This window comes from Columba livia, chromosome 5 (assembly GCF_036013475.1).
Source record: "Columba livia isolate bColLiv1 breed racing homer chromosome 5, bColLiv1.pat.W.v2, whole genome shotgun sequence".
Taxonomy (NCBI): domain Eukaryota; kingdom Metazoa; phylum Chordata; class Aves; order Columbiformes; family Columbidae; genus Columba; species Columba livia.
In genome coordinates, this window is record NC_088606.1 from 59,294,141 (window position 1) to 59,316,186 (window position 22,046).

The window sequence follows — 22,046 nt, forward strand, 5'->3', positions numbered from 1 at the left end:
CGTGCCTGAGTAAACAGGAATGTGAATCTGGACCCAGACCCTTCACTGCACAGGCAACAACTTCTGACCAATAACTGGTCTAGTGCAGAACCGGGTTTACACAAATTTCCTACCAAAATGTAATGATGATGGGCCAAACCCGGACATCGCTCAAGCTGATGTCAAGTTACTGGTCTCCACTTACATGAGTGTTTTGTGGGCAGAATTCATGCTGAAATTACCGAGGAAGCCAGCACAGGTTCAGAGACCTGTGTTGTGCCAGGGTTTTATCATTTGTTCCAGAATTTAGAGCATTTCAGTGGAGTCAAAGCACAGCCTGAGGCTCCTCATTGGAGCTGCAGAACACAATAAATAATGGATAAAACTCCTCGGTGCCAAGTTATGTCTCAAGCCTAGTGGCAAATGGTCAGAGTGGGCATCTGCATCCCTGGCAGATGGGGCAGAAATCCTGTCGGCTGCCCGTGCGAGAGCGCAGGGACTGCCCACGGATGGGATCCGTACCAAAGCACATGGGCTGCGTCCAACTGTGAACTGTGTCTTCTGTCTTGTAGCTGAATGCACAACCTGGTGGGTTACACTTTTTTTTCCTTTTTTCTTTTTCCTTTAATTTTTTTTTCCTTAATCAAGTCGCTGCAGTGATGACCTGTATTGTTAAGCCTCGGTTCTAAGAGCTTGGTATCTGGCTGGGAATGTGGTATCTTTAACAGCAGAGCTTACTGAAGATGCAAATAACTTCCTCCCCTCAGAAAAGTTTTTGGTTTTTCTTTTTAAGAAAAAAAATAGACATTTAAAATTTGATTTGCCTTTTGTTTTTCTTTTGTTTGTTGTTTTTTTTTTTTCCCCTATAAACCTGAACAATGTAGGTGTCTAGTCACATACAGGTCTTAGCAAGAAAGAAAGTTCGAGAAATTCAAGCCGCCATTAAGGTACGTTTGGCTTGCCCAGTTGTAGGGGGCTTTTCATCTCCATGGTTACAGGCTTTTCCTTTGTTTCCTCCCTTCCCCTACCCTGCAGGTGTCTAGTCACATTCAGGTTCTTGCCAGAAGGAAATCTCGTGATTTTCATTCCAAGCTGAAGGTATGCGCTTTTCTGCTTTTGGGCTTGTGGTTGCTATGCCTGTCCCTTCCTCCTCCCCGCGGTGATGGGCGAGCGCCTGGTGCTGCCGTGCCTGTAACCTCCTTTTCCTGCATGTGGTAGCTGTCTGCGTCTCTTTGTGTTTAATCTCCGGTTTCTGCACTAGCATCCTCATTAAAAACATTGTTTTAACACTGTCCAAACGCAAAGTGAACTACTCTTTGTAACAGCTCAGCACCTAAACCTGATTTTTAACCTGTTAGCCTCTATTTTTTTAAAAACAGTTAATTGCTAGGAGTGTATTTAAATACACTGGGTTTTTATGCAGTTGTGTAGACGCATTTTCTTTTTGTTTTTTTCTTTTACCAGAAGGGTAATTGGGGTAATTGTTTTCCATTCCCAAATGTTTTTTTGTCTGTGCTTTTGAAATGCTATCAAGAATACTTAAAACAGATTGTTTATTCCAAGTGCCAGAGAGCACAGCTTATCAAGATTGCTCTAACTATAAGGTGTTTCTAGAGTACAATCTAGTATCACCTCAAGTTACGTACTATTTACAAAATTCCCTGAAATTTTATTTTTTAAAGTAAAATATTGACATTTAATCTTTGGAGAGCCTCAGTCAGAGTCCTGTTCAGGGAATATTAAGTATGTTTGCTTAATCTGACGTGACAAATTGTACATGTCCCCATTTTCCCTGGCTTCCATAAAATACATTCTAAGGCTAAAAAGAAACTCTTGGAAACATTTAATAGGGGTTTCTTGGATGGCTTGTTTTTTCAAGTTTTCCAGCAAAGATCTTGGGACCCTTTTGTTTTGTTTTCGCATTACTTAAAACTGGAAGAGGGGGTTTTCCAGTTTTTGCTGTTGATTTTTTTGTTCTTTTTAATAAAAAGCAAAAGAACTTGCAAATCTTTTCCTTCCCTCCTTTTTTTTTTTTCATCTTTCTTTTGTATTCCCCCCTCCCCGCCCCAAGATGAGAACAAATCACGTTTTTGTTCTAGCTGAAAAGCAAAACGTTTCAGAAAGTCATTTCACAATACTAAGCGGTGGGCGCTGCGGATGCTTACCACGATTCTGGAACTGCAGCGTATAAATAACAGCCTGGCTTTGTAACAGGCCCCCTTGACAGAGCACTGGGTTTTTGGTCCGCAGTGGGCAGCATGCTGGCAAGCTTGTCTGGCTGTTGGTGGCTGGCTTTTTAGCTGCACTGGCTGAGCAGTTGGGGTTCCTGAAGAACAACTAAGACAACTTAAACATACTGCTTTTTAACCCAGGGTGCAATAATACAGAGATATGTAGCATTTTAAGCTTAAGTTGTCGATCCTTGATGCCTAAAATTAAGTAGGTATATAGGTGGCCTTACTCTCAGAGGTGCTGAGCACCAGCAGCTCTCAGGGAGTTTTATAGGACTGGTGAGCGCTCAGGGCTACAAAGATCAGGAAGCCCACCTAGATACCAAAATACAGGCCTAGGAGCCTAACAAAAACATTGGATTTACTCTTCTAAAATTTTTCCTTTTCTGAGTGCCCCAAATAGCTTAAAATATGAAAACACTTATAAAGCAAAAAATATTTTAAAGTACTACACCTGCTATCTGATTTTTATCAAAACCTTCCAAGGAAGAAAGAAGCTAGATAAATCCTTATAATATCTGAGACCTCTAGCCTAGATGCCATTTGCAGTAAACAGAGATCCAGAGGGATTTTTCATGTTAAGGAGCCACCTGAAGAAGGCAAGATCCGTTAGGGCAGCAAAATATTTCATAAGGGCTTCAGACCTTGCTGCCCCCTCCCACTTGGTGGGTTCCTGCTTCCCCAGAGCTGAGTTAGAAAGCCGGGGTTTTGATGAAAGGAATCGATTGCTTCGGGAAGAGTCTCCCACCTCCACGCCCCGATGCTCTGCAGAGACATTTGCTTCGGCTCTCTATGATGACACGCTGAGGACAGTGTGCACTTCCCACGTGGAAATGATGAAACTTTGATGCAAGAAGGTGCCTAAGGGAGCTGACTTTATGAGAAAGAGAACCTTTGCTTTTTCTGCCAGGAAGCTGCTGTTACTCCCTAGAAGTGGGAGAAGCTGCTGGGTTTGGACCTGAGAAGGAACCTTTCTGCTCCAGACATCTTGTTAGCGTTACTGCCCGTTTTCTTATTCCTCCATTGAACCATCTGTATGGTCCAGCATCCTTTGAAAAGTGCCTGAGAAGGATATCACTGGTGTGAAAGTAAGACAAAGTGAATACATTTTGACATCGATGAGTGCCTGTTGTTCCAGTGGTGGCCATTTGGGCAGCAGCCTGGACTGCCCCGTCAACCTCCCCTGGAAGATGATGGGCTCTCCTCCTGAAGCGAGTGCTGCCCGCCTTTACTGGTGAAGCAGTGACCAAGAAGATAGCCCAGGGAAGCACTGCTTCTGACCTGGGCCAATCTCACCCTTTTAACAACGAGCTGGCGCTTGCGTTTACTCTGCAAAACCTGTGATTGGTGGCATCCAGGGGAGCAGTTACTACCTAAAAAAACCCCACATGCATCTTATGTCAGGTTTCCTACCTACAGCATGAGGGGCAAGCACTCTGTGGATTAATACAGAGATCCGTCATGCCAGTCCGTAGGTACGAGTTCAGTCAGCTCCGAGCTGAGGCCATCTCCGTTGCCACCAGACACCCCTCTGCCCATCTCCCCCCTCTACTCTGCCCTGGTGAGGCTGCATCTGGAGTACTGTGTCCAGTTCTGGGCTCCTCAGTTTAAGATAGATAAGGAACTACTGGAGGGAGTCCAGCGGTGGGCTACGAAGATGACAAGAGGCCTAGAGCACCTTTCTTATGAAGAGAGACTGAGAGAGCTGGGTTTGTTCAGCCTGGAAAAGAGAAGATTGAGAAGGGATCTCATCAATGTTTATAAATATCTCAAGGTTGGATGTCATGAGGATGGACCAGACTCCTTTCAGTGGTGCACAGTGACAGGTTGAAGGGCAGTGGGCACTGACTGAAGCACAGGAGATTCCATCTGAATATGAGGAGAAACTTCTTTACTCTGAGGGTGCCAGAGCCCTGGAACAGGCTGCCCAGAGAGGTCATGGAGTCTCCTTCTCTGGAGACATTCAAGACCCGCCTGGACACATTCCTGTGTGATCTGCTCTGTTGAACCTGCTTTAGCAGGTGGGTTGGACTAGATGATCCCCAGAGGTCCCTTCCAACCCCAACCATTCTGATTCTTATTGTTCTTTCAGGATGTGGCCAATCTATCCCGTTGACCTCAGTTCCTGTTCTCTTATTTTGACAATATAATAAATAACTTTTTTTCCCCAAGTACCTGCTGAATTTATTTTATACCAAGAGGTCTTTTGTCTTGCCTTGGTCTGAATCCTGCTTGTGGTGAGGAGAGGTCTTGGGAAAATCTTCCCGTGTTACTCTTCTGCAAAAATCCAAATGAATGGAAGGCTGTCAGAGCTATCTGCACCTATGGCATTGGATAGAGTATACTGAAGCTTACCTAATAGACTGAAATCTCACCAGTGTACCATAAAGTCTGCTTGACCCAGCAAAGTCCCTTTTCTTTGATGATGAACGCCTACAGTCACTCTGGATGGATGGATCCCTAGCCTACAAGAAAGAGAAGTTTTGCCTGTAAATGCCATCACTGCATTTCAAGACGGACCACCAGCAAAGAATGTGCCCTTCCAGGGATGTTGTACATTTTAATTCTTTTTACAGCAGGAAAATACTCCTATTTTGCAGATTTTAATCTTATTTTTCTGAGGTTATTACAATCTTCCTGAAGTTAGAGAAACTTCGTTTCATGAAAACGGAAAGGGAGGCTGAGATAAAGCTGTCCCTGGAGACAGATCTGAAAGGTGGCTCCTCTTCATGACATTTCCTCTCGTGCAGAGACTGGAGGAGAAAAAGCAGAATTTTTACACTCTAGTGTTGTATTTCCCTGTCAAATACACCAGCCCATAGTGTTAGGTTGCAGCATCTCCCACCTTTGCACTGACAGGGAGCCAAAGTCACCTCTGTCCATTCAGGAGAAAAAGTGGATTGGAAGTTGTGAATAAATAGAGAATAAAGGTCTTCACAGCAGGATATACATCTGTCTTAGACTTTCATTTCAGATATTTTTTCACAGTGCAAGATTAATTAGACAAAAACAAAAAGAAACATTAAAATGCCTACAGTTCACACGTATTACATGTTTTAAAATCCATTATTCTACATTCCGCATTGAGGGATAAAAAGAAATATTGTTGTCAATTATAAAATGCTAAAGATAGCTCTATACTTTTTAAATGAACAATGATAAAAGCCTTGAAAAATTCCCTTTGATGTGAATGGAGTCTTCAGCATTTTGAAATACAATAAGATGTATTAATTGCTACTCATTAGGCAGCAAGTTGGGACAGCTTTGAATGCGCATTCTCTTCTTGGCATTAGCTATTGCCTGGCTGAAATAGCCAGCTTTTGTATTTACTCCTGTCTTCTCTAATAATAAGCAAATTGGAGATCAGGGCTAGAAACACTGAAGTGCTCTCTATCTTTTGTCCAGAACAATTGTATATTTTCATGATTTGTTTATCTTTTTTGAGCTACAGCTAATTATTGCAAAGGTTATTTGAATCAATATGAGATCTGAGCAGAAATAACATCTGCAAAATTGCTTATTAGGAGTCTATTTTATGTTAGTGTTACTGTAATATCCATTTTGTGAGCAAATTGTTATTTCTTCTCTTATGTCATTTTTTTTCCCTTACAAGAAAACTTTTGTATTTTAAATATTGGTACAGATTTTAGGGCTTCTTGAATTAATACTGTGTTCTGTTGTGCTTACTTTTCCTCATACTGTCTTAGATATTTTTTTAACCAAAGTAATAGATAACATGGTATTCAAAGCCCCATTTATCATTCTAGGATAACAGTTTTTATTTTTTTTTTTCTGTAGAACTCATTTGAACTGATTGATTGAATTATTCTTCTGTTTATGTTGGATTAAAAGAAAGTCAAGCACAAATCCTTTTGTGCTTGTCATGTAGAACTCTTGTTTCATGTGGGGCCTTTATAGTTATTAAGATTTATAATTGGAAGATACTGGGGAATTATCGTTATCTAATTTAACTATGTGTTTTGCATTCCAAAACTAATGGGTGAAAAGTAAACCTCAGGGGCCTGATTCATTAAAAGTTATATAGTCTCCTTGCATTAGATTCCTAGCTCTTACGCCTTCCAAAACCAAAGTGTTTGCAACTGCAGCCAGAAGCAGTCGGCTAAAACATGAGGCAGACCCTGATCTCCATTACAGTGATGACATTTTAGGAGTTTACTGGAACTAGACCAGATTTCCACTGGTTGTACTCTAAATCCACCTCAGTGACATTCATTACTAATTACGTACCACAGCACAGAAGGCTTTTCTGAGGCAGGCAGCAGTCTCAGAGCGCAGCCTGTTACTCATGACAGTGTCGTTCCTGGGCAGCAGCAATTCCATCAGAGGTCATAAATTAAATAGGGTCAAGCCAGGTCAGGGCCAGATGGGACCTATCCAAGGAATACATACCTTCAGCACTGTTAGGATTTGGTGATTCAGTAGGAGACACTGTCCCCACAATCTCTGCTGAACCTCGGCATGGGACTCTGCAGCACACTGGGCCAAACTTCTATTTTATGTACATCAGCATAAACCTCACTGACCTGAAAGGATTTATTCCAGCTTTACTCAGCAGCATAAGTGAGAGCAAAACAAACTCCTTTCTGTCTTGGACAAGATAGGAAATCGAAGTCTTAACTATTTGTGGTCATTAAAAATCCCACAACGTTCCTGTTTTTCAGAGTAGGGGTGTTAACCCATTTGTCCTGGCCAAATTCCAACTTGGGTAATTACTGTAATCTGCCTGTTTAAATTACCCCTGCCGTTTTAATTGGATATATTACTTCTCTTGCAGCCTAAACTGTGATGTAATACCATTGTGTGTTATTAAGCAGTTACCAAGTTTCATCCCAGAAGCCGCCACGTTGCAGTGATAGGTAGAAAGGCTCATTCCCTCCTGGTTACAAGTGTTCTCTATTACAGTGTAAAAAAACCCCAATGTATTCTTGTGTTTTTTTTAAGTGGCAGGGAAGCTAATGTTTCATTTTAAATAAACAGCTTTAAAATGTGGTTTTCCCATTTGTTTTTGAAGACTATGAAGTCTGCCCGATTATACAAGCATAGGCCACCACCTTGCAGCTCTCCAAAATGTTCCTGGAGTGGAAGGTGCTTTTTTGCCAACACAAGTCAGGACCCCCTATATATTTTTATTTGATTTTGAATACAATTTCTTTCACGTTTGAATGTGTAGTTACAATTACTTTGAGAAAAACTGATCTTCCAACTATGCAGAGGTTCCTAAGCCTGCAAAAGCTGAAATTTCCTGTTGATGTGTGTTGCCCTGAGTCTGTTGATGTCCAGTGGCGATGGCAGATTTGTCACCATTGGAAAACTTTGTAGGAGTCATTGAAACTCCTCAAGACTAGCCCTGTTTCAAGGGCTGTGTTTCTGAGCTGTCATCCTATATATATATTTTTGCTCTCTCTCCGTCCTCCTGTAAATGTAATTGGTCAGAGGATGAGATGAATGGCCAGCACAAAATGCAGAACGTTCTAGGGCAAAAAGCAGCCACTGGCAAGAAAGGAGGCACATCGCTTCTCATGTAATGAAATAAAACATGTTTTCTCCCTCCAAAAATCCCTGTAGTTGTTCCTAAAGTTCAGGATCATCAGACTGACTTCTGATAGTGGCTAAGAGCTCTAAAGGACAGACCAAGTGTCTCTCCTTCTGTGAACAGAGCATCTTGAAGGAAATGTAAATATTTGAGAATTTTTCTTTAGTTCATCTGTTATAGCGGGATTTACTCGCTGTAACTCTTACCATGTAGAAGTTGGGGGTCTCCACGCTCCTATTTTAGTCCTTGGACAGCGGTTACATGACAGAAAGTAATGCTCTTGAGTTGGTTTCAATGCCTGATAAGGAAGAAAGGCATTGTCTCCTGTAGGTGCTTATGCAGGAACAATAGCAGGGGTTAGACAGCTCCTCAGACTGGAAACCTGAGGTGGCTAAAGCCAGGCAAGATATGAACTGTTTCACAGATACATAATTTACCCCGGGCTCATGCAACTCCCAGGTATGGACTTTCCTATCCCTAACAAAGGTTGTACTTTTAAATTCTCCTTTAGTTTAGATCCCCCTAATAGTAAGACCATTATAGCAACAGAGCAGTATGAGTTTGGGAACCTGGCAGGAGCACAGACACTGGCTGCACCTTCACGTGGTGACACTGGTGGGACTGGTTGCAGCCCCGAGGCAGAGCAGGAGAGGAGGCTGTAATGCCCCAGCAGTTCTGGAGAACAACAAGGCAGTCACAGAAGCAGCACCCTCATAGTTTTGGAGGTTACTAGTACCTGGAGGCAGATGTCTCTTCAGTCGTGCATTGCACACACAGGATATCAATCCACTGTATGTTAGTTTTTGTTATGATTCAGTAGACTGCGAGTGAGACTTGCACAGTCTGGCATTTCCAAGCCAGCTCACCTAATAAAAAAAGGCGGGGAAAGGAACAGAAGAGTCTGGTGGAGCTAGCATCCCCTTGTTGCTTAGGGACATCTCTTCATTTTCATGCTTTCTTGATGGAAGGTCCATCTTGCTGTGCAGGAGGGTAGAGGGGCCGGCTTTCTGGGGAGCTGTGTGGTTCTCAAGATAATGCCACCTCTTAACACCCACCAAAATGTTTTGTAGCCCCGTGGTCTGCAGACATCCCAAGGCAGGCAGTGAAACGGGCCGTGCACAAACCTGCGCACAGCCTCCTCCCCGGGGCAGGCAGAGGTGAGCACTGGCAGCCAGCAGAGCCAGAGCTGATTGTGCTTGTATGGGAAAGATACAAGTTGGAGAAACGACCGAGTTTTGTTCACACACTGATGTGTACCATGTCCTCCTGCCCCCCACACAGCAGCAGGACAGAAGCTGCTCTGTAGATGCTCTCTCAGCTGCGGCGAGGTGGTCCTGTCGCTTTGACAGGTCAGAAAGCAGCACCCAGTGTCACTGTGCGGGCAGCAGCGTGGCTGAGTCGCAGGTGTCAATGCTGCTGCGGGCAGCACCACAGCGGCTGCACTCCAGACTCCATCCTGAGACGTGCAGAGTGGGGACGAGGTGCAGAGTGGGAACAAGGTTCAGAGCAGGGCTGAGGGGCAGAGCAGGGCTGAGGTGCAGAGCAGGCACACTGCTGGAGCAGCTACTCCCCTGCTCCACCTGCCGCTCTCCCAGGCTGCGTCCCACAGAGGCGCCTGCCAGGGCTCCTCACACAGCGCAGGGAAACAAGCCCAGCAACAACCCCCTTCATTCAGTATCTGCAGCTTTCACACAGGGAGGTGGGGGTTATTTCCTCCCCGGTGTTTAGTTGTTAGGTTTTTATCTTTTTTTTTTTTTTTTTTCCTTTTAATGAATCAGTCCCCAGGTGAAAATAATGCATTTGTTGAAAGCTGATATTTAATGTTGAGCAAACTGCTCTTCCTTTGTCTTTTACGATTTTGTTCATATTTTGCTGAGAATCTGCTCTTCTACACAAGCATTTTAATAAACTGTTTGTTGTTGTATCCAGGTAACAAGCATGGTAAGTATTTTAACTAAACCAAGTATTATGTACCTTAGCTGTGCTTGGCAGAATTTTTGGCTAGCTTTTCCTGTACTTTCAGCCTGTGCTGTTTCTAAAGGAGCTATTCAAAAGAAGAAACTGCTCACCTATAGTACTACTACATACAAGCTTTAGAGGGAGCATATGTGCAAAGTCATATATATATATATATATATATAAGAGCATGCATGTCTTGCCAGCATGCTTGCTACTTTGCTTGTAAAATAAAACTAGAAAAAAAATATCCTTGCCTAATACTGCTTGTGTTCCTTTATTCTAAGTCACGTACCTAAGTATTAGCACTTCATTAATACAGTACTTTTGGATGAAGAACCCCACTTTACCAGATAGTAACAGTCTGTTGTTTACTTATTTTACCTGACCTGAGAAAACCACCTAGTTTTCTCTGTTGCTTTAAGAGGCTTTCCTTTTCTATTCTGTGGTCATATGTGATTGACAGTGACTAGGACTCAAAGCACTGCTCTAATACAAGTAATCGATAACAACCCATCTTTTCCTAGACTTGTTCCTGTGTGCTTGAAAACAGCAGAAATTTTACAGCTGATTGTTTTCTTCGGGAACACTGTAAATCAGTAAAATACCACAATTGGAAGTTTAAAATGTTATTTACATTTTTGTGATCTAACTTCTAAAATAACTTGTCGTAAAACAGAATCCAAAATGTTTCTAAACCTGTAAGCATGAAGAAAAATCTGTCACTGTTTGCAAGTCTGTTGCAGCTCTGTGTTCTCATTTTACAGTGTAATACAAAAGGCAAACTTCTCTTAGGTCTAACTGAGAGAGCTCAAATCTCAGCGCTCCCTGTCCTGCAGGCAGAGCGTTAGCAGCAGACATGTTTAGTCCAGCCTGGTTTAAAATCAGCAGAATTTGGCCAGATAAACAAGTGGGCAGTAGTTTGCTCTCCCAGCGCTTCCTGCGTGTTGGCAGAGCAGACTGTGAGAATTCAGGTCTACCATGCATGTCTGAGAGGAGGTTTTGCCTGGAGGTAGTTTGAGTGTGTTAGCCTCCGTGCTGTATTTTGTTTTCCTGCATGGTTTGCTATTTTTGCATTTTCTGTGTGGCTTTTAAAGTTTATAGTTATGTGCTTGTAGCTGCAGTTATTTGACATCATCTGTTGTGCCAAATGTTTTAAGACTTCGTGTAATTGTCATATTAAAGGATCAGACAGCAAAGGACAAAGCACTCCAGCACATGGCAGCAATGTCATCAGCTCAGATAGTCTCAGCTACTGCTATTCACAACAAGCTGGGCCTGCCAGGAATTCCCCGTCCTACATTTCCTGGGGCACCTGGGGTAAGTTGTTAGCCGAGTCCCAAAAAAAATCCCTGTATTCTCTAACAATATTCAGTAGCAAACTAAGGTTGTATGAATGGATTAATGCTTTCACTTGTGTTTGCAAAAGGAATCATGCCTGTTCAGAAATAGCTAAAATCTTTCAACAAAGAAAACAATTGTGTGTGTGTTTGTGTGTTTTTTTCTCTTTCAGTTTTGGCCGGGCATGATTCAAACGGGGCAGCCTGGATCTTCACAAGAGTAAGTCTGAAAATTAAAATAGGCTTCTATGTGCTGTGTGGGGCTGGCTTGTGCACTTTGCTGCCAGAGGATATCAGTGAGGCAAGAACTAGCTATTTTTCTAAAAAAGGAGGAAAATATAGTTGTAGGAAAAGGAAAAGCCTTTACAGTGATGCCTTTACAGTCCTGTGGTGTGGCTGAGCGTGAATGAGCTCCTCGCTTTAAGATGCTGGCTGTAATTCTCATCCCCCTCTCTCTCTGTTACCTCTTTGCAGTCTGTCTGTTAAATATGCTATGCAAGGAAGAGATTTATTTGTGGGTAAAGGTCATAAACCATGTATTTTCTTATACTATATGACTCTAATGGAATTTACTGTGGATGGCATAGCGTGTGATTTTTGTGTAACTCTTTATTCCAGCGTAAAGCCATTCGTTCAGCAGGCCTATCCTATACAGCCATCAGTCACAGCTCCCATTTCAGGTAATTCTTCCATCTATATTCTCCTTTAAAAAGACTTGAAGTGTGTACTGAATGTGATGTGTTAATTCCTGAGGTGGACAGAGCAACTACTCCATATCTAACGTTCCCAGCAGCCAAGCAAAACACTCGTCCCGATGTCCTACTCTCTGATTATATATGAGGGAAAATCATTGGGTTTGGGGCTTTTTTGTTTGTTAGTGTTTACAGTTTAGGTAGGAAGCACTAATACATATGCAAGGAGTTGTGACGCATGATTTCCTGTCAGCATTCCATATTGTAGGAAAATGCTTTTGTAAAAGATTAGTAATAGGATGCCTAGTGAAATCTTGTTTCCATTTGTAAGTACAATAAGCCTTAATTTATTTTAAACCAAGGCTACGAACTCTTCCAAAATAATATATGTTTAGCCTTAGGTATAAAACATCTCTGTGTATCTGGTTGTTAACTCCTCCCCTCCTGAAGGCCCTGCTGTGCCTGGTACCGCTTTGATAAGTACCTAATGTTTATTCTGACTTCCATTGCTCAGCTTGATCCAGCCCTTCCCATGGCTCCTTCCCTGCTCCTTTTCCCAAGCTGGTTTCATGGCCAATTTCAGGAAATATTATTATTTCTTTGCAGATGATAACTAATTTTACATTTCCCTTGCCTAATGACACCATGCTTCTGACTGTTTGAACTGCAGTTTTCTGACTCTTAACCAGATTTTTATGATTTTCTAACTTGCTGCTATCTGATGCTTAAAACTAGGGCTATCTTTCCACATCCCTTATTATCTCCTTTTCCTTGATATTCCTAATTTATAACATTGTTTTCTAATGCAGACATTCTTTTATTCTTCCATGTTTTCTTTCAGAATAGGATAGTTAGGATTTCTAAATCAGTTAAAACTCATGAGTTTTTGCTTCATTAGAACTTCTGTTCATGTCTAACCAGTCATGTTTGTGATTCCATATTTTGTACAAGCCTCACACCTTCATTGCCGAAATTTGAGGGCTGGCATCAGGTACCATACTGCCATTCTGGGATGTGGACACTCATTCCCTCTGACCTTTCCCCTGGTTGTCAACCTTGCTCAGGATTATCTTTGTTTCTAACCTTTGGTGCCTCTCCTCTGTCTTCCTCGTACCTGTGCCTCTCCCAAGATCAGTTTTGCCTTCAAGCTGCTGCTTTTGCCTTCTTCCTTTACTGTTTTGTTTCCTTCTCATCTAATTTTCCACCATGAGGAGCAAGAGATAGCATTTATTCTTTCTCTTGAGGTGAATTAGAGATGGTGGTTAACATCCCTTCTCACTCTAGATCATGTCATTCCTTCTTTATTATCAATTTAAGACCTTCTTTTTCTTCTTAGGGTATGATTCAGCTCTCTACAGTAATTATTTATTATTATCTGTAATATAATGCTGCCTAAAAGCTCCAAAAGGAGTTAAAGACCCAATGTGCAAATACAGAGTAAAAGATAGTCCCTGCCTTGGAAACCGTATACTCTAAAGAGGAGAGTGGCAGAAGAAATAGGCAAAAAGAGAGGTGATTTACTTGTAACATGTGGCACATTAGGAACCAGAAGTGGAGGCCAGTTCTCTTGACTCCCAAAGCAGTAATATCTCCTGTGAGTCTTGCTGCCAGTTTCCAAGGAAGGGTCAGCTGCAAGTCTGCGTGAAGTCTCTATAAATCTCTGTAATCTAGTATATAATTCAAGCAAAAATTCTACAGTGAGTTACAGCCCCTAGGAAACAAAGAAGTAGATCTTTTATTTGCACCATTATTAGCTTGCTGGGTTGGAACCTTTTTTTTTCTACATATTGTTCTGTGTTTTTCCAATTTTAACTCATTCTGAATTCATTATTTGCTAAAATTAATATAAACATCCAAGGGCTACATGCATAATTCCCAATTATATTTAATTCAGAAAATATAAACTGACGAATTGTCAACTTATTCATGAAAACGGTTCCTTTATTTTAGGATTCGAGCCTACGTCAGCTCCAGCTCCCTCAGTCCCTGCGTGGCAGGGCCGATCAATTGGTACGACCAAGCTCAGGCTGGTGGAGTTTTCGGCTTTCCTCGAACAGCAGAGGGATCCTGAATCAGTAAGTGTTGCCCTCATGTCCACTGATCTTCAGCTTTTCTCCTTTGCTTCCTACCCTCTGCGGATGCTTTCCAGAGTTAGGGATCGAAATGTGCACACATTCATTCCTTGATCTTTAATTGTGTCTTATGGTCAAATCCAGCATTTTAATTTTTTTAAAATTTATTTTTTCTAGGAAGTTTTTGGGTTTGTTTTGATTTTTAATCTGCATACTATACCTGCTGGGTAGTTTATGAAGTTGGCTGTAATGTTTCATTTACTCCAGTAAGCCTTGAGCCTTTATGTTAATCTTCATATATTTACCAAGAACATTTGTTAGTAGTCTAGCACTATTTCTAGTGCATTGCAAATAAATCAAAAGCTTGAACCTGAGAATTTTTACTGAGATAATTTCTGAAATGCAAACACTGTAATGAATGGGTTATATACATGGGCCATTCTTGTTCAGATTCCTGGTAAAATACAGTAGCTTGGAGCAGAGAGAAGCTATCACTTGCTCTTTATAATTCAGCACTGGAAACCATAGCATTTATGGGCTCTGGCTAGGGGTGTTATCCAGAGAGTGTTTACCCTGCGTAATGGAGGTTGGAGACATAGCCCAGAAACCTTACAACAGAGGAATGTTCCTGACAGAGAAATATCCCATTGAAAACAGACCGTATCTCAGCTATTCATATACTAAATATGCGGGAGTTTGTTGGTTTGCTGTAAATGTCACGTTTTGCCAGGTTGAATAAACTTTGAGGGAGGGGATGTTTGGCAGCAGGTAGGATCCCCTCAGCACTTTACCTGTTAGATGCTGCTTGGTTTCCCTGGGATCCTCCTGCCTTCCCATGGCCCTCATTCCCATGTTCTGCTGGCAATCCTGGCTCTGGTGGCCTAAAGCCTCATCTGAGTGTCCTCCGGACTAATCTGCAGCTGGAACATCTTCTCCATCCCCAGGCTTGAGCACATCTGGATGGTGATTTTGTTTCCCATGCAGAAACACAACATCCAGGCAGCCTTATCGGTGTGCCTCACTGACCCCATGTAGTGTGTCCTACTGATTTATGTGCTCTGCCGTATCCAGGTTGCCACACACCAGGACGTTCTGTGCTGTATATGAATGAAATGGCATTTCAGTGTATTTTGATTTACTGTTTTGCCAGTATACCACCTAATAATCCTTTTCCCATAGTTTTTTATAACACAAAACTATTTGCAAAACCCGTGGGTTTATATGGTATAGAGCCTCCGTGTATCTGCGTGGCTGTATGTAAAAGGGAGTGAACAAGAGTTCAGCAGCTAAGCAACTTTGTATCTTTCCCTGTAAGAAAAATCTCCCTCAAACTAAGTATGCTGTTAGCAGATAACAAGTGGTTGCCCATCACACCGCTGGTGTCCGTGACATGAAACCAGCTGAGTGATGTGAATATATTTGCAACACGACCGACAGACTGAAAATGAGGAGAAGATGCTGTTTTGGCACTGGAAGGAGTCGCAGGTCCTGCCTGCCGTGGCGATGGGTGCTGCTCAGAGCCGGCTGTGCTCACACATGGTGTGGGGACTGATCCTTGAGGACATGTTGGGGCTCTCGTTTTTCGGGCAGGTGCAGGCTCTGGAAAATGCAATTCTCTGCTTCCATTGGAGAGAAAGAGCGGAGGTCTGAATAGAAACGCAGTTACCCAGGATGGTCCTGTAAATACTGTAAAAGCTTTTTTGAAGTAAACTAATATTATTTGGAATTCCTGCAGGTGCAGTGAGGCCCACTGGAGCTTGTCCTAGCTTGCAAGGCTACAGCTAAGAAACCCACCATTCAAATGCAGAGCACCAGACTACCCAGACTTGTTTTTAAAAAAACAGTTACTCACGTGGTGTAACATTGCAAAAATGAGACATAAAGAAAAGTCAGTTCCCAGTTACGCATTAGTCCCAATTTAGATCATTCTTTACACCCATGCTGCAAGCACCATGGGGCAGCGCTGCACAGGGACACCCTGGGCTGGCCGGTGCCACGGGGAGCTGCCTGAGAAAGGGGACTCAGGAGGAGGGGAAGCATTGGTTAGATCAAATTAAATAGATTTGATTATTTGGGTCTTAAACAAGGGCATTAAAAAATCTGCATGGCAGTGTGAGCTGTTCCCGGGGCAAATGCAGAAGGGCATTTGCTGGAGAGGTGCTGGGCAGAGGTGCTGGTGTTGGCCTGTCTGCAGGTACAGCGCTGAGGGACCCTGTCCCCAGCCAGCCTTCCCTGTCCCCAGCACACAGACTTTTCCAGCAAGAAGCCAAAGTCCTTCTTGGAGATGAGAGCCAACCCCCAGCCTGATTCAGTGCTGGTGAAGAAAATATGAATTCTGCCTGCGGTTTTGTACATCTTTGTGCCGGTGTGACATTTTATTGCAGATACGGTTTGCACATCATAGAAAGGATGGGGGTTTATTGGTTTTTAAATAACAAAATCAGCAAGACGGGCAAGATGTGTGATGTGCATATGAAGTCGTATAGGCATGTGCTGTGGTTGCATCTCCTGTACGTGCCTTTGCTGACCTCTGGAACAAATATACGTATACACGTGAGAGCCATGTAAAAGCTCTCATGTATGTTCCGAAAAAATATAGTTATGTGTTCATTATGCTTCTGACTTTTTACAGAAAATGGCATAAAGTATTATTTTGTTCGAATATGTTTCCAACATTTAAAAAAAAGATGACCCTTCCTCCCTCTTTCCCCTAAACCAAAACCAGACCAGAAAGCCTCATAGTAGTGGGGGCAAATAGATCAATTCCACTTTATAATGCAAACTGGAAGTTTATTGAAAAAGGTGTATTTGACATGGCACCTGGAGCCAGGACTTGACAATCCCAGGAGTCCTCTTGCATTCTATATTTCTGTACAGCAACTAGAAATTTAGGTCTGTCTGCCCATGGTGACTCCAAGTGACTTCAGTGGGGCTGTGCATGGGCACAAAGGTCCATCCGCGGGGAATTCATTGTAGGAGTGGAGCCTTAAACATCTCTGGGGTTCTTCCAACAGCAATTGGTGTTTAAAAGTACAAAACCCCCTCAATATCAGGCAGTTAAGTTAATTTAGAGTGGGCATTCTGGTGGGTTGGAAATGTGCTCTGTAGAGTCCTGTCACTAGTGGAGGGCTGCTGACTTTTTTCCCTTGCCTAGCCACAAAATTGTTTAATTTACAAAAGAAAAACTTATAGAAAGGAAACAATAAGCAACCCTCACTGTAAGTCTGGATGGCAGAAGATAGTCGGGGAGACAGAAGATGGCACAGTTGCAAAATTTTGGAATAGTGACTCTGCTAGTTAAGGATGGGTAAAATTAGTTCTCCTTTTACATGAAAATCAATCCAGTTTACAAATGTCAGGCTGTATTTTATGGCATTTTGTGCTCAAGTACAATTCCTAAATGGTACATAGGAGCTACCCTTTGTAGGTCCAAGCATCAGTGTTTTAGTTACCTTTTATTATTGTCTACCATATATAACTATATTCTCAGCACATAAACAACTTTATGTACCCATCTGTTGTTTTGAGAACAGGTTTTCCTTAATGGGGGCTTTCCATTTTTACTGTGGTGGTTCTGTGAAAGTTCAGGACAAATGCTTCAGTCAAGTAATTCCATGTTTCCTAACAAATACTGAGCATGCAAGCAGATTAGAAGCAATTGATTGTTACACAAGTAGCTATAAAATTCAGAGACTATAACAATGAAATGATAATGATTCCAATTATTTTATCTATATATTTTTTTTCAAGCTTGCTTTCCAATCAGGAAAACACTCTGCCACTACCCAAGGAAAAAGTGCTTTCTTCTCTTCCCCTTCAAGGTTTCTCATGCTTGCTGCCGCATTCATTTTGACTGCAAGCACTTTAGGCGGCTTTACATCTAAAATATCTATATAGGGCTATAAAGAACGTGGCTGATGGGCTTTTTCAGTATTAATCCGCCTATCCAAACTGCTGGATTGTGTTAGGTCAAAATTTCAAAATGTATTTTTAAAAGTGGTGAAGAAATAAAATATTCTTTATGTTTTAATTCAGATTTTATTGTTGTTGTAAAGAGGGCTTTGTGAGTCCAGAGAGAATTGTGCCTGAGAACCAGAAAGTGAAAGCAGTTGCTCAAGGGCCATAAAACCAGCCTGCCATCATTAGCCAAGTGCAGTAAAATTCACCAAAGTTAATCAAACCACCTAAGTGATGAAAAATAAATGAGGTCTTTTCAAAAGAAGCCCTCCATCTTTGAACAATATCCATTGTTACAAGCATTGTTTATCTTTTCCGTACTCCCTGTAAGCAGTATAAAAGGCGGTTCAGCATTTCAGTCATAAGGAAGTCCTTGGTTTGTCATCTTTGTGATGTGAAAGGACCAGGAAGCAAACCCGTATTTGGATGAATGACTTGGCATGGCAGAGTCAGGATTTGAGGTCTTTTTAATCTAAAATCAGACAAAGTTTAACGGAATGCAAAGGTCATTTATTTTACAGAGCAGGAGAGCAACATGCTGGCCATGGGAAGCAAATGTCATACTCTGTAAAATGTTCATATTCAGCTGTCTGTAGATACAAGTGCCAAGAAACCACTTTAAGGGGGCTCAGTATTGACAACAAGCTCCAATCATAGAATCATAGAATGGTTTGGGTTGGAAGGACCTTCAAAGGTCAGCTAGTCCAACCCCCCTGCAGTGAGCAGGGACATCTTCAACCAGATCAGGTTGCTCAGAGCCCCGTCCAGCCTGGCCTGGGATGTGTCCAGGGATGAGGCATCGACCACCTCTCTGGGCAACCTGAGCCAGCATTGCAGCAGAGCTCCGGGCTGGTGATGTTACCAAGGGACCTCACGGACATGTGGCAGGAGGCCTGGGCCAGCTCCCCAGCCCCGTTGAAGGGTCAGGACATGGGCTCTTCCTGGGGCGAAAATGTGGTGGAGCGGGTAGAGAGACCGAGCATGATTTGTTCCTCAAAGTTGGCCCACGTTGAGCACTGAGGTTGGGTGGAAAGACTGCTGGGGCCTGACTGTGCGCTCGCTCCCTTTTCTCAGAATCCCACTGCTGCTGGTAATTTCACAGCAAAATTAAAAGTGCTGCTTTTGCATAACTGTAGAGGCTCGCCAGCACCAGCAGCCACGGCAACTCCCTTCAACAGCCCTTGTGCCCCCGCCCGTGCTCACACAAAGCCCGAGCGCTGAAAATAGCCGGGGTAGGGGTAGCACCGGGGCTGACAGAGAGAGGAATGTGGAACTGGGGAGGAGGGAAGGAGCGAGTGCATGAGGTTGTGGGGCAGCTGTAGCAGAGCCCGGGCATACAGCCGCTGCGACAAACCCAGGGGAGCTGTAAAATCTGGGGGTTTATCACAGTTGTGGGGCAGCTGTAGGAGAGCCCAGGCATACAGCCGCTGCGACAAGCCCAGGGGAGCTGTAAAATCCGGGGGTTCATCACAGTGGGGGGCCCTCAGCCTCCCACAGCCTTGCACAGCATGGGGAGGAGGAGCAGGGGACACATGGGGTGGGCTGGAATCGGCAGGGCGCTGGGCTCTGCGTCCCCCCTGCGCTGCCTCCCTGCTGACCCCCAGCATCCACCCAAGAGGCTTTGTGCCCGGCTCTGCCTCTGCCCTGCGCTTTCCCATCTTGTTCCGCTGCAGCTTCCCTTACCCCTCCGCTCACCCCAAAACTGCTTAGCTGAGCTGCAAAACCAAGCTCTCAGAAGTTGGGAAATGTCCTCCTGCGCCTGCTGTACAGTGCAGCAGTTAATTACATGCTCACATGTTTATTTGTTCCTGCTTCATTCAGCGTGGATGGCCCTTCTTTGATAAGCAACTATTCAGTAGTTTGTTTTCTTCTGTTGTTGAAATGCGTGGCCCCGTGCCCTGCTTGCTGTGCGCTGTCTAACCTCTCCTCCAAATGGAATTAATAACTCCCCCCATTTGCATTTCACAGATGTAATAGTGCAGTCATTTTTTAGATGAAGGGGCATTATTACTCACATTTGACAAACCAAGAAGTTCAGGTGCAAAAGAATGAATGGGCCACTGATTTTGAGGGTCCACTCTGATTTGTCATGAGCCTGATTTTGCAGAATACTTAACATTATTGAGAGCTTTCTATATTCAGGCATAATTTTCCCATCTGAGAGCACTCAGCACTTCTGGAATTGGGACCATGGGATCTCAAATCAGCCAGGCCAGAACCAAAGGAGGAGTCATCTTCAGTGTTGCAGGAAAGCTGATGAAAATGTTATGTGACCAACTTGCTTAACTAGCAAGTCCCAGTTTCACACTGGGGCTCCTGTGGCAGTATCTGGGAAGTGCTGGGCAACATTAATGTGTCAGGGCTCATCACCTGCCTCCCCATTTCTGTAACCATAAAGGAGCCAAAGATCTCCTTTTACTTCACGTTGCTGATTCAATCCCTGAGCAGATCCAGGCAGGAGTCTGGATGGGTGGAGGTCCTTGAAAGACTGGGGAAACCAGGCAGTTGTATGATAGCATACCAGCACAGAGAGACTGGTTAACATTTCACATGGAAGTGTGAAAACCTTAATAAAAGGAGTTGGTACAGACTCCAGTTGTAGCATAATAATGTTATATTTATAACTCCCAGTCTGCTTCAGTGGAGGATAACAGCAACAAGAATTAAATATTCAGTTACTAGTGTTTTGGTAGATATAAGAAAAATTGTTGGCAGACCAAGTGATTTCCTTCCATCAGCAGGAAATTAAAGAGCGTCAGATTTACAAGATACAGCGAGACAGCAGAGCTGAGGCTGGGTAGGGTACAGCTCAGAGCCACACGCAGACTGCTGATGTACAACTGATGGGTTTTTAATCAGTCCACCCACCTGGCTCCTTTTTCCCTCAAAAGTGCAGTTGCTGCACCAGCAGCGATATATGTTTAAAAGATGTTGGACTGTGGAGGTGTAGAGGGAATCACTGCCCAGGGCCAGGCATGTAAGCAGTGCTGTTTGTTCTCATTTCAGCCAAAGCTCAGGCTGTCCCACCTCCCTTCCGCTCACCTGTCCCTCTGAACTGTGGCCGTAGTCCTTGTGACCTCCTCGGTCCCAAAAGAGCCGAGAGGCTGGCCCTCTGTGTCAAGGACAGAGAAGACCTGCAGCTGAGCCTTTTCAATGCACCTCACCTTTGAGCAGTGGAGTTTCTTCGGGCACACAAGCCTGTGATCCTTCATGTTACCAGCCTCTCCCCATGGTATTTTCTCATCGGGATTTGTCACTGCAAGTCATGTTATAGAGCACTTGAAATTTGCAGGAACCTACAGACCTCACGCAGCAGCCTAGCGAGAAAGAGCTGTGGTGATTTGAAAACCTGCGTTTCATGGATCAGAAAACCTGTTGCTTTAGAATATAAGCGAACAATTGGTGAGGAGCTGATACAAATATATAGGCTGGCTGATAGAACAAATGTAAGTGATTTGTCTTTGTTCTGCACCAGCTTAAATACTTGCATCCCCTGCCATTGGCAATTTGTCTTGGTTCTTTTAAATTCCTAAGTGGATTATGATTTTTCTCGTGGTATTATTTGACAACAGTCATATTTCATGGCTTTAGTGCATTCTTTGGATAGTTAGAATTTTTTTAAGGAAGGAGCTCAGTAAGAGGCAGCCATCTCCAGGGCATATCGTGTAATGCAGACGCTGAAGACATAGCTGAAAACGTTCTTTGTGTTTTTATGTAGTTTTTGTCCTCAGAAAATACAGGATTTGACCTATGATGGTTTACAGCATCTAAAGCACGTTGTTACCCCAATGCTGGATGCAAGTCCTTTAAATGATCTAGTATGAGTAAATTCCTCAGCACCTAATGTACTTTAATGACTCTGGAATACTCAATCTAAAATAACAGTGAATTCTCAGTATAATGAGGATGGTTTTAGGCTTTTCAGACACTAATTGGCTCAAAAATATAGGCATAAAACTTGCTTCTTTGCTTTTATCTATGCATAAATTCCTGTCATGGAGTGTGTTTATATAAAAAAGAGATCATTTCAGAATCCATTTACCCAGCTCCTAATATTGCATCATTAGTTCATAGAAATATGCCATATCTAATTAGGTTAGTAATGATTGTACTTAGCATAGGAATTGCAGCAACATAAGGAGAAAATAATCACATGCTGCAATATGAAAATAAACATTTCTGTCCTAAGAATGTTGTCAGGTGATGTCATACCATCTGTCCTACTGTACCCTCGCAGAAATTTCGCTGCAGCAGCATCTGGTACT

The 22,046-nt window shown here is 43.0% G+C and overlaps 1 protein-coding gene across 9 annotated transcripts in view; it reads left to right on the forward strand.

Annotated features, from left to right (window-relative positions):
• Window positions 1–22,046, forward strand: part of TEAD1 (TEA domain transcription factor 1) — a 161,556-nt gene that overhangs the window by 116,804 nt on the left and 22,706 nt on the right. For 3 of the 9 annotated variants that reach the window (XM_065066313.1, XM_065066315.1, XM_065066316.1), the window contains 6 exons: window positions 864–926; window positions 1,015–1,077; window positions 10,906–11,040; window positions 11,234–11,280; window positions 11,679–11,740; window positions 13,703–13,827. In XM_065066313.1, coding sequence (XP_064922385.1) covers window positions 864–926; window positions 1,015–1,077; window positions 10,906–11,040; window positions 11,234–11,280; window positions 11,679–11,740; window positions 13,703–13,827 — 495 coding nt within the window. Of the gene's footprint in view, window positions 1–863; window positions 927–1,014; window positions 1,078–1,124; window positions 9,706–10,905; window positions 11,041–11,233; window positions 11,281–11,678; window positions 11,741–13,702; window positions 13,828–22,046 lie in introns of those variants that run through there. The other 6 variants (XM_065066320.1, XM_065066317.1, XM_065066318.1 and 3 more) reach the window with 6 other exon arrangements.